The sequence below is a fragment of the Parasteatoda tepidariorum genome, chromosome 7 (genome assembly GCF_982258835.1).
Source record: "Parasteatoda tepidariorum strain Cologne lab strain chromosome 7, Ptep-v5.0, whole genome shotgun sequence".
Lineage (NCBI taxonomy): Eukaryota > Metazoa > Arthropoda > Arachnida > Araneae > Theridiidae > Parasteatoda > Parasteatoda tepidariorum.
In genome coordinates, this window is record NC_141761.1 from 73,768,157 (window position 1) to 73,783,141 (window position 14,985).

The 14,985-nt window shown below is 27.8% G+C and overlaps 1 protein-coding gene across 2 annotated transcripts; it reads left to right on the plus strand.

Moving 5' to 3' along the window:
• Positions 1 to 348: 348 nt before the first annotated feature.
• LOC107455622 (uncharacterized) lies at positions 349 to 12,774 on the plus strand. Of its 2 annotated transcripts, none has more exons than XM_087168675.1 (6): positions 349 to 504; positions 3,401 to 3,459; positions 5,599 to 5,688; positions 8,590 to 8,625; positions 11,964 to 11,993; positions 12,604 to 12,774. In XM_087168675.1, the coding sequence occupies exons 1-6, from the start codon at positions 390 to 392 to the stop codon at positions 12,619 to 12,621; spliced, it is 348 nt and encodes a 115-aa protein (XP_087024801.1). In that variant the 5' UTR covers positions 349 to 389; the 3' UTR covers positions 12,622 to 12,774. The 2 variants fall into 2 exon arrangements, with proteins under 2 accessions (XP_087024801.1, XP_087024802.1); XM_087168676.1 differs by lacking the exon at positions 349 to 504 and adding an exon at positions 2,154 to 2,313 and having other exon boundaries at positions 12,604 to 12,754.
• The last annotated feature ends 2,211 nt before the right edge of the window (positions 12,775 to 14,985 follow it).

A 14,985-nucleotide genomic window follows, 5' to 3' on the forward strand; every position in this document is an offset into this window, starting at 1 on the left:
TATCAATATATTATTTTATTCCACGGAATTTTAAATAATTTGGAAAAATAATAGTTAGACAAACTCAAAATTTTCAACACATTTAATAATTCACTAACAGTTTTTATCTTTAATCATGCCTTTTGATGATTTTATGACAAGGACAGTGTGTTTATTCATACTGAGGATAATGAGATAATAAGGTTGAATATGATAATAAACAAATATATATTCTGAGAAAAAAACTTTTTCACAGTAAAGATCCGTACTTAGATCTGGTGTCTCATTGTGTTTTAAAGCTTTTATGATATAATTTTTTATTGTTATTGCGATATAGTTGCCTTTATATACAACAAAACGTTGGCCCCTTTTTATTATAAGAGATTAGATGAAAGCATCAGAAATAAACAATGAAAAACTGTAGCTTACTTTTAGTTCTTATTTCAGGCAGTTTAATCATCGTTTCTGCAAAAAATTTTGAATTGAAGAAGAAGTTTGCTTTGTTTGTGCAAAAGCAGTTTTGTGGTAAGTAAAATTTCGATAAAAAAAATATTATTTTTTCTTTAAAATCCGTATTGTAAAAGACAATGAACTTACTCTTAAACTGTGGTACGACAGTAAAAATCATTCGTTATTCCCTTGCTTCATATATATTTGGCTGAAAAACGAGTTATTTTAAGAATAATTTCTTAAATAAACTGCAGCATAAATCCCATTATTAAGATGCATTGAATTCATCGATCAGTATCAGTATTTTTCGAAAATGATCATGATTATCGAAAGAAAAGCTTATTTAAAACAACAGGATCAAATTTCTAAAGTCAACTGGATATTATTTTATTATTATTATAAAAATAATAGTGGCATTTTAATATTAAAATTTTCCTGTAGAATTTATATTGGACAATTGTTTTAGTTTAAATACTGGGAAAGGGGTTATTTTTAATTATACATGGATACTGAAGAGTAAGAGTATTATTTGAGTTCATGTGAGTATTGCTTTTTTTTACATGATTAACAATTGACCTTTATTTACTGAAGTTTTTTAACTGTTTCAAGATAGTCATACTATAGTAGTAATTAGATTATTGTATTAAATAAAGTCAATCCAGTGTAGTTTATACATTGATTTACTGATAATTCTTAATTGTATCAAAATAATTATACTAAAATAATAAATTTTAAGAATAATGTTTGAGTTAAATGCATATTGTTTTGTTTATAAATTAATTTACTTGGTTGAATTTATTATTTACAAATGGTTTTTATTGTTTCAAAATAATAGATTCACAATAATTAACATTAACACCATTGTTTGAGTAAAGAAAATATTGTTTTGTTTTTAGTCGATTTACCATTGACCTTTCATATACGGGATGGTTTTTAATTGCTTCAAAATAATCAACCTACAGTAATGAATACTAACACCATTGTCTGAGTTAAGTGAATATTGTTCAATTTTTTACCAATTAACCATTGATCTCTTACTTACGGGATGGTTTATAATTATTTCAAAATAATCATACTAGGATAATGGATACTAAGACTATTCTTTGATTTTCAGTAAACCTTGATTTGCTTCTAAATTGCCATTATTTACCAACGGAGCTTTATAGAAGTGTTTTATATAAAGCCAATAAACGTCTCCTGAAAACTTGTGTAACACTCAAAGTTAAACACTCTGTGCTATGATGCAAAAGGCAGTCAGATACCCCCCAGTAGATTAAATTAAAAACTGGTTTTGATTTATGAGTTAATCACCAGGAAAACTTTAACATGAAAAAGAAATCCCAAGTAGTCTTACCTTAACGTTTATAATGAGGCTAAAATTTATTTAATTTACGTTTAAAGAAAGGTAAAATTAAAATATTGTGGAAATTGACAGTTCTTAAATTTGTAGTCTAATAAGCAACTTAGGAAATATCTTGTCACAGCACAATGAAACAATATTTTTTCGGAGAAAAATCTTTGCACTAGGAAAATAATGATATCACTCTAATCCCAGCAGAATGTCTATACCCGGATTTTATCAAGCAGGCATCCATACCCTGATTTTCATTTTTTTATGTTTTTAATGTTTTTATAGTATATTTCTTACTGTTTCGCAAGATACACTATGCTGAATGGTAATTACTTATATCCGTATCCCACAGAACTTATATTTATTAATATTTTGCCATTTTTCACTATCTATTGAACGAAGCACATCTAAAAAAATAATGAAAAACAACCGCTTCATTTTAATTTTTATTTCTTGCATCATAATCCTTATTTCTGCTAAAAATCTTGAATTGAAAAGAAAGTTTGCTTTGTTTGTGTATAAAGGCTTTTGTGGTAAGTATTATAGAAAGATATTTTTTTTACAAAGCTATAGGATAATTCTAGAGTTATGTCCAACGTTCACAGATGAAGATCAATAATATTTTTGCCAAAAAAAATATTTTTTAAATGTATGCATGTTTGAAATATAGTTGTACTAAGTGAGAACACTTAGCAATTATTTAATATAAATCCCATTTATATAATTATAATCCAGACAATTTTGCTTTTAGTTGATTGCAAATAATGAAGTTCAAGCATTGAGATTACTGTCAAGACTGGATTAGAAACATTTTTCCCTTATTTTAAGTGTTTGATATTGAAAAACTTGAAGCGCAGCTTTACTATCCTATTATCACTATTCAAGCAGCAGAATTAGGATAATAAGGCAATAATCTTTTCACTTTTAATTAGGGAGACGTTTTTTAATGGGGTGGGGGAAGGTTTAGGCAGACATCCCAGAAAAAAAGATCATTTAAAAAAATTAAAATGAATCCTAACAACATCCATGTCACCACCAGTAAATAAATGAAATTGGTTTCGTTATTTTAATTCTCTTAAATAATGATTAACATTGGTGATGATCCTTCAGAATTTGAAAGTTTTTTTTTGTATTTTGTATACTTAAAAATTAGTTTGCAATCCCTAACGTAGTGAGATCTTATTATCCATAGCATTTCCTTACCTGTGGTAAGGTTTTTTACTAGTCAGCAAGAAATCTAAGCATTTCAATAAAGGCTATGATTAAAGAACACCCTGCATATAAAATTTCAGATAATTTTAAGTAACTTCACTTTCTGTGGCAGATAATTTATATAAGCGATATGTGAAATTACTTTATTGAGAAATTGGCCTTAGTTTATTAAAATCTAAGCGATTAGAATTATTTTAATAAGTTCTAAACATTATTGAGTATTATTATTTATTAAGTTCTTAACAATCCTGCAGAAAGGAAAGGAAAATAAGATATTGTTCGAATTTGATATATTTTTACCTTATGCACATATTTAATAATTTTTGTTTCTCATTCCCTAAATTTTATTTTATACTTCGTTCACTGGTAAAAAAATATTTCAATTTCTGAAGCATTGTTATTTATCAGGTGGAAATGCAGAAATGAAATTGGAAGTATTGGATTGTGTGGATATGTTCCCAAAGAAGGTAAGGAATAAAAAAGCTTTTTTTTATTACTAAATATTTTCTTGAGTAAATTTCTTGTCTTTGATAATGTAAATTTTGCACAAAAATGTACTTTTTCAAAAACAGTTGAATTTCAAAGTTTGTTTGGTTATTCTCTTTGCTTTAAACAAATATTTTTTTTCGAATCCCAAAAGTTTTACTGATGTTGTCTGCACTGTGTTGTTGTTGTTGTTTCTAAAAACACTTAGACAAGACAAATTCAGCAGCCATTAGCATTGCAAATAAGGTTCGGAAAGTGGGAGTTTCACTTGACAAGAGAGCACCGTTAGGGTAAAAGTGCGACTTAACTCAGAACTAGCCGGATAGATGGCAGCATTACCGTACTCATCCCTTAACTCATAGTATAGCTCAGCCACCGACCACAGGACTTTTGATTCACAGATTTTAGGAGCACGTATATCACATGTAGTCAATTGGTCTTTAGCTGTTTTGAGAATTGAATTCCAGTTCATGCGGCGTGGAATTCAACACTCTGACCACCGCGCTACCACAGCAAACAACAGCCGTTATCAGTTTCAGTCTTTAGGTGCTATTCTACTTATCTGAAAGTGAATAAACTAATTATTTTATTTGTAGAATGCATTTACAATGTATCATAATCTACCACCCATCTTTACAATACCAGGGAAGTGTAGAAATAAATAAATTAATTAATTTACATTTTAAGAACTCGTGAATTTTGGATATTGAGTTTATCTGGAAAATTTTTTTAAAGAAATGTTATGGAGTTAAATTGGCTATGAATCACTAAAAATCTATAACACTTGTTTCTGGCAGAAAATTTGAGACAAAAGATTGTTAGCTTATGTACAGTGAGCAAAACTAAAAATGGACCACCCTGTATAATTTCAATTCACAATTGAAATTTACAATCCATCTAATGATTGGATCTTCATTTCCTAGAACTAAATTTAAATGGCTCGAAGGGGTGAACTCAAATATCCTAATCAATAAGGGCAGACGATATTTTAAATTATGAAATAAGACACAAAAACGTACCTACTCTGAATAGACATACCTTTTTTTCGACGGATTTGGATTTGGGATATATGGTCCCCATAGTTAGATTAGGAGAGCTCTCCAAAGTTTGGACTCTACGACGTTAGTTTTACTTTTAAAGTATTTCGCTACATTTCGAAAGCTTTTTAAGTGGAATTGAAACATTTTTACTCACAATTATAAAATTCGTTTATCCAAAGATAATTCCAAGCCAAAAATAACGTTTAGCAAACATTTATTATTTTTTAATATTTTATTTAAGAATGGTAAAAAAAAAAAAATTTGAATTTAAGATACGCAATTTTTTGCATCATTTTGAAGAATGTAATTTTACATAGGAAAATACAAAATTTGAGCCAAATCGGTAGAATAGTTTGATAGAATAGAATAGAATCGGTAGAATAGAAATCAAATTTTAAGTATCTGAATTTTTGAAATTTAATTTCTCAGGAACTATTCAACCGATTTCGCTCAAATTTTATATTTTGCTGCATAGAATTACATTCTTTGAAATATTGCAAAAATTGCGTTCCTTACAATTCTAAATTTTTTTGACATTTCTTAAATAAAATAATGAAAAATAATAAATATTAACTAAAAGTTATTTTTTGCCTGGAATTTTCTTCGGATCTTGTAATTGTGTGAAAATATTTTTCAATTAGTTTAAAAAGTTCTCGAGATATAGCAAAATTAGCAAAGTTGTAAAATTAATATTAAGGGGCCCAAGCTTTGAATCGTTCTCCTGACCAAACCCCAGATTGCAGATACTCTATATTTTGAGGGTCCGTAATCCAAATACGTCGAAAAAAAAGGTGTGTTGATTCAGAGAAAGTACGTTTTCGTGTATGATTTAGTAACTTAAAATATCGTGTGTACTTATTCATTAGCATATTTGAGGTCAGCCCCTCGAGCCATTAAGATTGAGTCCTAGAACGTGAAAATCCGATAATTTGATCAAAAGTAATCCGTCAGGGTAATCCGTTTTTTTTTCGCACTGTACATTAGATGAAACAAACAATGGTAATAAAAATAGGTTAATTTGTTATTAGTTCTTTGTTGAGTAAATTATATATTAATAATGTTTGTTCTGCTTATGTTTAGATTAAAGATGAAACAATTTCGATCACTAAAGAAAAAACAATTTCAGGAGCTTTGTCAAAAATTTGTAATGACATTGTTGCTGCCAAGTTGGTAAAGTATTTTGTTAGTTTTTTCTTGATAAACCATTGCAAAAATGTTATGTTCAAAGATATTTTTTTATCTGTAAACTGACATATAAGATGTTTTTCTATCTGTTATATGACAGCAGAGCTGGCAAAAAAGTTTTTCTTTTGACGTATTATTTGAGGAATTTCAATTAAACCATTCATTTGGCAAATTTTCTGTTCATGTCCATTGAATGGTTTGTCGGAAATTCTAATTCTTAAAATTGCTGTTCTTGTCACCAGGTATATAGTGAAAGTACAATACTAAAAAGTAAAATTCACGGAATAAATTATTTTTATGCCAGACTTTAAGGTATCAAGACAAAATTATCGAATTTTAAGACATTTACAAAATTTTACCACATTTCATAAAACCATATTTTATTGTTAATTTTAGCAAAATCATTAGCAAAGCGCATCGGTAAGAAGTACTGAGACTTTCTAGAGTTCTTATAGAGCTAAAACCAAAGTACATTTTACCATATTCTGGCAGTTTTGACCATACTTTTTTTTGAGTGTGTAAAATTTTAAAATAATTATTTCTCTCTGTTACCATTGCAATTTCATACATCGACTTGTTTTTTAAATCCTACTTAATTTCCGGTATCTATGAAAACTCGTTAAATTCTGATCACTGAAGAGATTGTTTAACAATTGCGCTAAAAGTTAATTCTTAATCTTACAATTTTAAAGGATTATTTAGTAATTAATTTTTTTGCTTGCATTTATATTGATTGTCCACAGCTTTTCGTGAAACGTATAAAAAGTTTTAGATTGTGGTGTAACTACCACTATAAATATTGAATACCAATTCTCTAGTATATAAGACATGTTAACTTGAATCCATCTCGAGGTAACTTTCGGTAGATGAAGGTTGCATACCTGCCAACTTTCACTCTTTCCGAGAATGGATTTTCAGAGTGGTTGTAAGACAATAAACGAAACACAATTTGACTGAAAAATATATTTATATCTTGATCCCGTTGAAATTAGCTTGAGCAAGGATTAGTGTGCTTTCATATATTTATTGTTATTATTTATATGTAGCGATGGTCAAACTCATTTATAATTATCATTATAATTCAAAAAATTAATTGGAATAACCTGAGCATTGCTACCACTTTAAATATGAAAATAAAATCTTCCGGAAAATCCGGAAGAGTTGGCAGGTATGATGGTTGACATAGTCGATAATAAAATTCCCCTCAAGATATTCTCAGAAATACAAACTCTCTCTTTTGACAATTCAGCAATCCTTCAGCAGTGTTTTGTTAATTTTGAGAATTATTTCATCACGAAATCACGTCATTTATTACGAAACGCGATCTCTCAAATGTATGACTTAAATGTTTTCTTATTTCAAAACCTCTTCGTAATGCATTGTGGAAGATTGTTAACTAGAATGATGAAACTAGATAATCGAAAAAAGACTAAACAATCGAAAATAAACTGCAAAAATTACCCTCTTCGGTTTGTAAGGTGGTCATGAATTTGACCTTTAACAAGGAAGATCCGGAGTTCGAATCCCTCTTCGGGCATGGGAGTAATTTATCTATCTGTCCTTATTGTGAAGTGCCGTCTATATGGTACCAGCGTTAGATTGGTTATTAAAAATGTTAAATACATTAGGCACTACAAGTTTTAATTTTTCGGAAAAAGAATAGAAGGACGAAATAGTTTTTTAATTTTGATGAAATTCGTTCCCTCGAAGAAGTGGCGATAGCTATTTCATCACTTTGACGAAATCTTTGCTCAGAGCATACGCCAGGAAACGGTGTCGTCCAAAACGAAGAAAGTTTCATAATAATCGAGTATCTATTTTTTACAGTGTACCTTAGCAAATCTAAATTATTTACTGCCTAATTATTATAAAAAGTTAATTCAATATATTTTCCATAAAATGCTACTTAGTAAGTAAGCATCTTAAATTTATATTATAATACAATAAAGAAACACCATTTTAAACTTTAAGCCCTTAATTTTAATTAAAAATGTTACTTTTAACAGGAATGTCACGCTTGTATCCTTCTCTTTTAATAATAAGGATTGAAATGACAAAATTGATTAAATTAAAATAGCTTAATAATTAAATGCAAGTAAAAATAATTTCATGAAGTTAATATTAAATATCTCTGAAATCAAAAACGAGCAAAAAAAACATGGCTAACAAAGAGATAAATAAATTATTAACAGGGAAATACCGCTATAAATTTACTTACTTTATATTGATGACAACCATAGTTTTCCCGATCTTCTTTGCTAATTAAGTATTCAATCACATAATTTTCTTCCCAATAAGAATGCACCAACAGTAATGAGAAATATTTTTGGACCATCATCCTTTTATATAAAGATATGCTAACGTGAATTTATGAAGTACTGCCATTCTATAGAATGTCGCGTTTTTTTCTTCTTCTTTTTTTCTGTAGAATGATTGTCGTTTTTTATCCAAAGTATGAAAAATGAAAATCATTATGTACATTGACAGGTCAATGTCTCATCATTCCCTTTTTAATCATTTTATAGAATTCATAAGCAGTGTATGAAATAATAATCATTTCCTTTTTAGTAGATCGATTTTAGGCATTCTATAGCATTTCGAAATCTGTGGTTTGAGGGCAACATGTGTCTTATTAATATCATAATAGAATATTTACATGCCTTAAATAGTGAATTGCGAAGACTTGTCACAGGGTCAAAATAAATATTTTTATTGTCAACCAAATGAAACTAAATTAGAAAAACGAAATGAGTTAAAATTTTAATATAATGGTTGTCAGTTTGCATATGAATTGGGAGTTTTATTTCATTTTTTCCTTCGAATAATATGAATTAAACTTAACATTTAGTTTAATTTAAGTCATAAATTCTGTTATATATTTTTCAGGTGGCAGAAAAGCTTGGAAATGATGAAACATATGATGTAAGTTATTGTTTCTTCTTTTTAGTAACTTTCAGTTTTGTTGGGTTTTATAGCAAAACAACGATTTATCTTACATAAATGATAAGATGTTATTTTTTTATTAAATCTATTTTTAAAAAATATCTATTTCGATTGGGTTTGTACTTAAGTCATTTTACTTCTTTTAAATCGTTTTATAGGAAATTAAAATAATCAACTGGTTAAAAAATAAATTTTAAGCAAAATTTGGATGTAAATTTCTTTTAAAATATTATTTTTTGTACAAGAAAAATGGTTTTCTTTCCTTTTTTCTTATACTAACCTCACGCCATTGGGCTAGTGATTATTTTATCTATTGTTACTCGTAAAAAAGAAAGTAAAATCGAAAGGATACCTATTTTAACCAAAAAATAGAGTAATTATTCAACCATTTTTTTGGAAAATTTTCTAACAATAATACCCTGTTTTCACTAGAAGGTTTAAGCTTTCTTAAACAGGTTTTTCCGAGCGTTCAAGTTTTTTTTAACTTGCTGATGCAAACAGGGTATTAGTTAAATGTATGTGTAAATGAGATTGGACTAGTGAGGACAAGTTTCATAAATTTGCCAAAAACAATTACCTATTATCATTTTGAACAATTCAAATTTTTACTAAAATTTGAGCTTTTGTTTTATATTTCAATAATACATAGGATATTTAGGATGTACATTTTCAATAAGATATTGCTTTTTCATAAGAAAAATTGCTCATTTCTTTATTTTTTATACTAGCCTATGAGCAATGATTAAAATTGATTTTTTTATTTATTGTTACTAGTAAAACAGCAAGTCTGAGCAAAATGAAATTTGCTTTAGCATAATAATATAGCATTTGATAAATAATAATTATACTTTTCATTTCTTTTAATGTTCAAACTTAATGAATATTAATAATCTAGTCACGTTTGGAGACCAACTAAGTCACGTTTCATAAACTCGGAGCTTTGCGATTCCTCATTGCATTTTGGTAATGAGTCATTTCGACAGTTAAAATAATATTTCAAGTGCTATTATACAGATCGTAAAACTACAGATTTGATTTAATTTTGCTTCATTTATTTGCTAACAATTGAAATATTCGCACTAGTTAACGTGCATCTCAAATGAGAAGAAATAAACGCATTTAGTCCACATTCTGTACAAGTGTTACATTAACCTTGTTTTTCACAAATACAAAAAATGTATAAATAATAAACAGAAAATTCTAACACATGCTTTTCAAACAATTCAAAAGAACAATGATCTGTTCGCATCCATAAGAACTGCGTAATTGGAGGAACATATACATTTCGCATATTTTTCCCTCAAATCATAACGCTCTTTATTTCCAAAACACTATTAGTAAATTACTTCACATATTTATTAAAAATAAAATTTCTTTTTATATTTATTTTTTTTTTAAATGTTTAAATGTTTTTTTAAGGAAATAATTATTTTTAACTCTCGTTAATACACTAAATTTCGAAATTTTTACCTAAAAAAAATTCATAAAGTTATGATTTGTTAAAATTTGCCAGATGTCATTTTAGAGATGGATGATAGAAAGTTTGATTATCATAGTTTTTTAATCTTTCGTGTGATTTCATGATTCTGAATTATTGTTTTGATAAAGGATAATAACATTTTCAATTTTCCAAAAATAGCAGTCTCGTAATATAAGTAATCAGGCAATAAAAAAAGGCAATTATTTGAAGATAGTACTGAAAGATATTAGATGAAAGATATTATTTATAACAAAGTCCTAAATATTTAAAAATTAATCTTATCAGTTGCATTTGTTTATATTTATAGTTGTTTGAAATGCTAAAATGCACAGATTGCACTATATTTAATGAAACTTTCTATATTTAATGAAGATTCGAAATTTTCTAACTGAGTGATAAAAGAAAAAAATCACATATCTAAATTATAATTTTTCGCAAATGAGCTTATAAATACTGATTATATTTTTATAAAGGCTTATAATTTAAGCATGCTGATTCAATGAAGCTACTAAATTAAGGCTGAAAACAAAAAAAACTGAATATGTATATTTCTTTTCCTTTTTTTATTAGTCTACGAAATTATCGAAATATTGCATTATATTTGATAATGTTCAGTAAACATAAGATTTAAAAAGATGCGTTTAAAATTGAAATACCTGATATTAAATTACTCTGTTTAACATCTCTAGCTCATATTTTTTTATGTTTCAAGACAGTTAGAAATTTTTTTATGTCAAATAAAATAAAGATACATTTTACATATTTTTTCATTAAAATGTTTAATTATAGTTATCATTTTCTCGTGCAATTTTTTTTCGTCGTGATGCTTTAACATTGTCTTTCATTTATAGAGTATCACGACGCCTAACCTAAATTTTCACTGCATAGCGTATTGGTTATTAGTTGAAAATTGAAAAATCATCAGTGGTATTTTTTTGAAGGAAATAATGAGAACTAAATGATGAAAAAATGATGAACTTCGTTTGAGCACGTTGGGATTTAGATGTGCACTAAAATGGTTTTAACATTTTATATGGGCCGGTATAGCCTAGTTGGTATGACGTTAGACTCATGTTGACTGAAGATTCCCCGTGAATTAAATGGTGACTAGGTCATAAAGTCCCCCATGTTTCCATAACAAGTCAATACCCCTGAAGTCGCTAAATTGGAGACTGATGGTTTTCGGGTTCATGTCAAATTTGCGATCTGTGGATGAATAGAGTATGATCGGCCATAGATGGCGCCACTGAAAAAGCAAGAATTGTACCCTTTGCCTTAAAAATTTTTATTGGCAAGTAGCATAAGTAACAACAACAACATTTTGTAATAAAAAAAAACTGTTCAAAAATTTCGGATCTTGAGAAGCATTACATGAGTAAAAATCTACCTTGTTTAATTTTGAACCTGCCTCTTTTGATTAAAAAAAGTTTCAAATACACATAGATGTGAAATACAAGACCATTTCATTTCGGAAAACTTGATGAAGTAAAATAGTTTTTACTGTAATAATAAGTTTGAAATCAGTGAAATATGTTGACTCCTAATGGATTATTGTTTTCGTAAGACCATAAAAAAATAAAACTAATCTTCCTTGACCTTAGCTGCAGAAATGTAATTGTTTCTTAAAATTTTCTTAGTCAGTGTATAAAAATGTTTTGTTTCACATTTTGTCCAAGCCATTTCTTTTTGCTCTGCTTCAAAACAACTAATTATAATAAACACTTTTCTTTTTTCTTTTTCTTTACAAAAGGAAAGCTCGTTTTACTTTCTTTACTTCAATTACTTTATTTTTTATTTTTGCTTTTTACTATACTAAGAATTTTTCTTAAATTTTCAGTTGGGTGAAGCATTTTGGAACAGATTAGAAGTACGTATTTTTTGTAATTTTCCTTTAATTTTATTGACTACAAAATATTTTATTTTTACAACTTTTTTTTATTCTTTTCTAATTTGTTTTATGCTTAAAGGAATCTGTTATCGATAGAGTTATTTTTCTCTTAAGTATGTGAAATAAAAACTCACGCGTTTGTTCTTTCAGAAATCTTTTCTTTCTATTTACAATTATGATGAGAAACTTTAAATTTTCAGTAGTTCTACAGTCTCAAAATTGATTTTTTTTTTAATATAAATTTTAAAACTATCGTGTTTACAAATTGAAGTATAACAAAAATTTTGAAACCTGACTTTAATTTTAATGTAAAAAATAATCCCAAAATCGGACACTCATATTTCAAGAAATTAAACTTTAAATCAAAATATTCATGATACTAATATCCTAACTATTAAACAGTTATACTACCATTGAACATCTTCATTTGCGCTTTTACGTGTACCATATTAAAATTTCAATTTATTAATAAATTAAAATTTGAATGCAAAATAGATAACCATCAATTATTATTTTAAGAAATTTCTTCTTAAAAGTGTAATACCCTTTTTTTTATTTCATTATTTATGTCCAAGTGTTTTTATTTCAGATTTGCATAGACTTTTGATTGTTGGAACTCTGTGAATGTCTTCCATTTTATAAAAGAAATATAACTAAAAATTCTTCGTTATTTATTTATTTATTTATGAGCCTGCATTTATTTTATTGGATGAAATCCTGCTAACCAATTTGAATTTCAATAAACACATTAATCACTGTTAATAAAATCTTATTTATTTATTTATTCATCATTTAACTTATTTATTCATCATTTAACTTATTTAACAAGTTTTATTTCATTCCGCAACGGCTCAACCATACGAGGCCGAGCTTTTTATTAGCGTGCATAAATGTCCCCAGGCACATCCTTGTGTTTGATGCGGCACAGCAAGTAATAAACACATTAATTAGTGTTAATAAAGCATTATTTATTTATTTAGCGTTTGACCGTCCGCGACTGTTCAGCCATACGCCACCAAGATTTTTATTAGAGTGCATCAATGTCATCAGGCACATCCTTGTGTTTGATGTGGCACAGCAAGCAATCGCTATGTCACACTATCGTTGCAACATAATGGGCGGATCCCCTCCAAAATCAAACTAATGCGTAGGAAGTGTGCCTGTACACGGTGATCACCGATATTTGTAGGGTCTGCAGAGGCAGTCGTTGAAGTAGAGTAAGATTTACACAGTGTGCACTTCAAAGAGGACTTCTATAGATTGTCTACGGTAAGAACTCCCTCCATTACAAACTCTGAGGCCGTCTGCTGCTATGGAAGCAAGAATAGCGCATTTCAGAGAGGGTAGCTTCCCTTCATTCTAGGGCTAACACAGCAGACTAAAGAAAAAGTTTCCCACTCTTTCGCCGACCCTAACCAAAACCTGCCCTAAACAATGACCCCACACACCTACCTTGAAATAGTTATATAGTTATTTCTCGTTATCATATTCACCACCACGGGTTCAGACGATTGGCTAGGGGAGTTCTTACTTTAGACAAACAATACAAGGCATCTGACCACCATTATAATTTTTTTTTGGTAATATTTAAAAAACAAAGACTTTAAATCTCAATTTTTCATTAGGGAAAAAATTTCCTTAGCCTAATCAAAATTAAAAAAAATTATATCCATTTTAAAAATACAGGAATTTCCGTAAATTGAAACGTGAATAATTGAATAATGAATAATTGAAAATTGAAATACATATTTTCAGAATTTTGTTTTTCAAAAATTAAATCAAAAGCTGAAGAAGAAAAAAAAAGAAAGCAAAGCCTTTTTGCAACCAAGCCAGATACCACCAAGGGAGGCAGAACTAAAAACCTCCAATTCTGTTTGATATCCAGAGAAAATGGAGAGAAATGCGATTATTTGAAACATCTTCATGTTTCGCAAACAATCAAGCTGTTTTTTATTCTTTCAGTTCTGCCTTCTTCAGTAGTTATTCGACAGATTTTTATATAATTTTTATTCTTTCTTCGTCGTAATATTAATTTGCTTAAACTTTTAATGTGTTTAATTTTTGAACACGGTTGTGACAAGAATTTTAAGCATATATATCGAAGGTGATGATTTTGAAACACCCCAATTATGAAATAATAAAAACTGGATTATATTATATAAGCGATTAATACAACGTAACTGGAGACAAATGTTGAGAAATGCTACACAATGAACAAAAAGAAGAAAGAGTAAATAACTAAATTGAATTTAAAATTATAAACAACAAAGTAAGTCAACATTTTATATTTTTAAATAAAATGTTATACCTTTCAAGAATATCCGCGATTGCTTTTAATTACTCTAACTTTCAGAATGAATTTGTATTATGAGAAAAATAAAAAAGTGCAACATTCTTCTAAAATATATTTTTTTAACATATCAATTTTAATGCATCGTGTGAAATTTTTTATGTTTAAATCTGAATTCCAGATAATATGTAAGATAATGTACTGAATGCACTGTAAATAAGGTACTGAATGCGTAGAATATTTAAAATATTTTAGAATGTTTTAAATATAATATATTTTAAATTTAAAATATTCTGGAAAATTTTAAATTTAAAATTAGAATATTTAAAATATTCTAAGTGTTCAGCGCAGTTTTTTTGATTTTTTTTTCAGCGTATTTAAAGAATACTATCTTTTAGAATTTCATCTGAAACTTTTTAAGAAGAAAAAATTTCGAACATTACTTTTTAACATACGAAGCGTTATTTTTTTGTTTAACTCAATGCTCAATAAATTCCATGTTTGTTTTTGGTAGAAATTACACAAATACGAAAAAAGAATAAAAGAATTTCTAGGTATTAATTGTATAAATATTTAAAAACTCTAACCTGAGTTAAGTATTAATCCTTTTTTTTACTGTATATATTTTTTTAAAACTTATGTCGAATACATTAAACTAAATATAATATTTCAAATATTGGA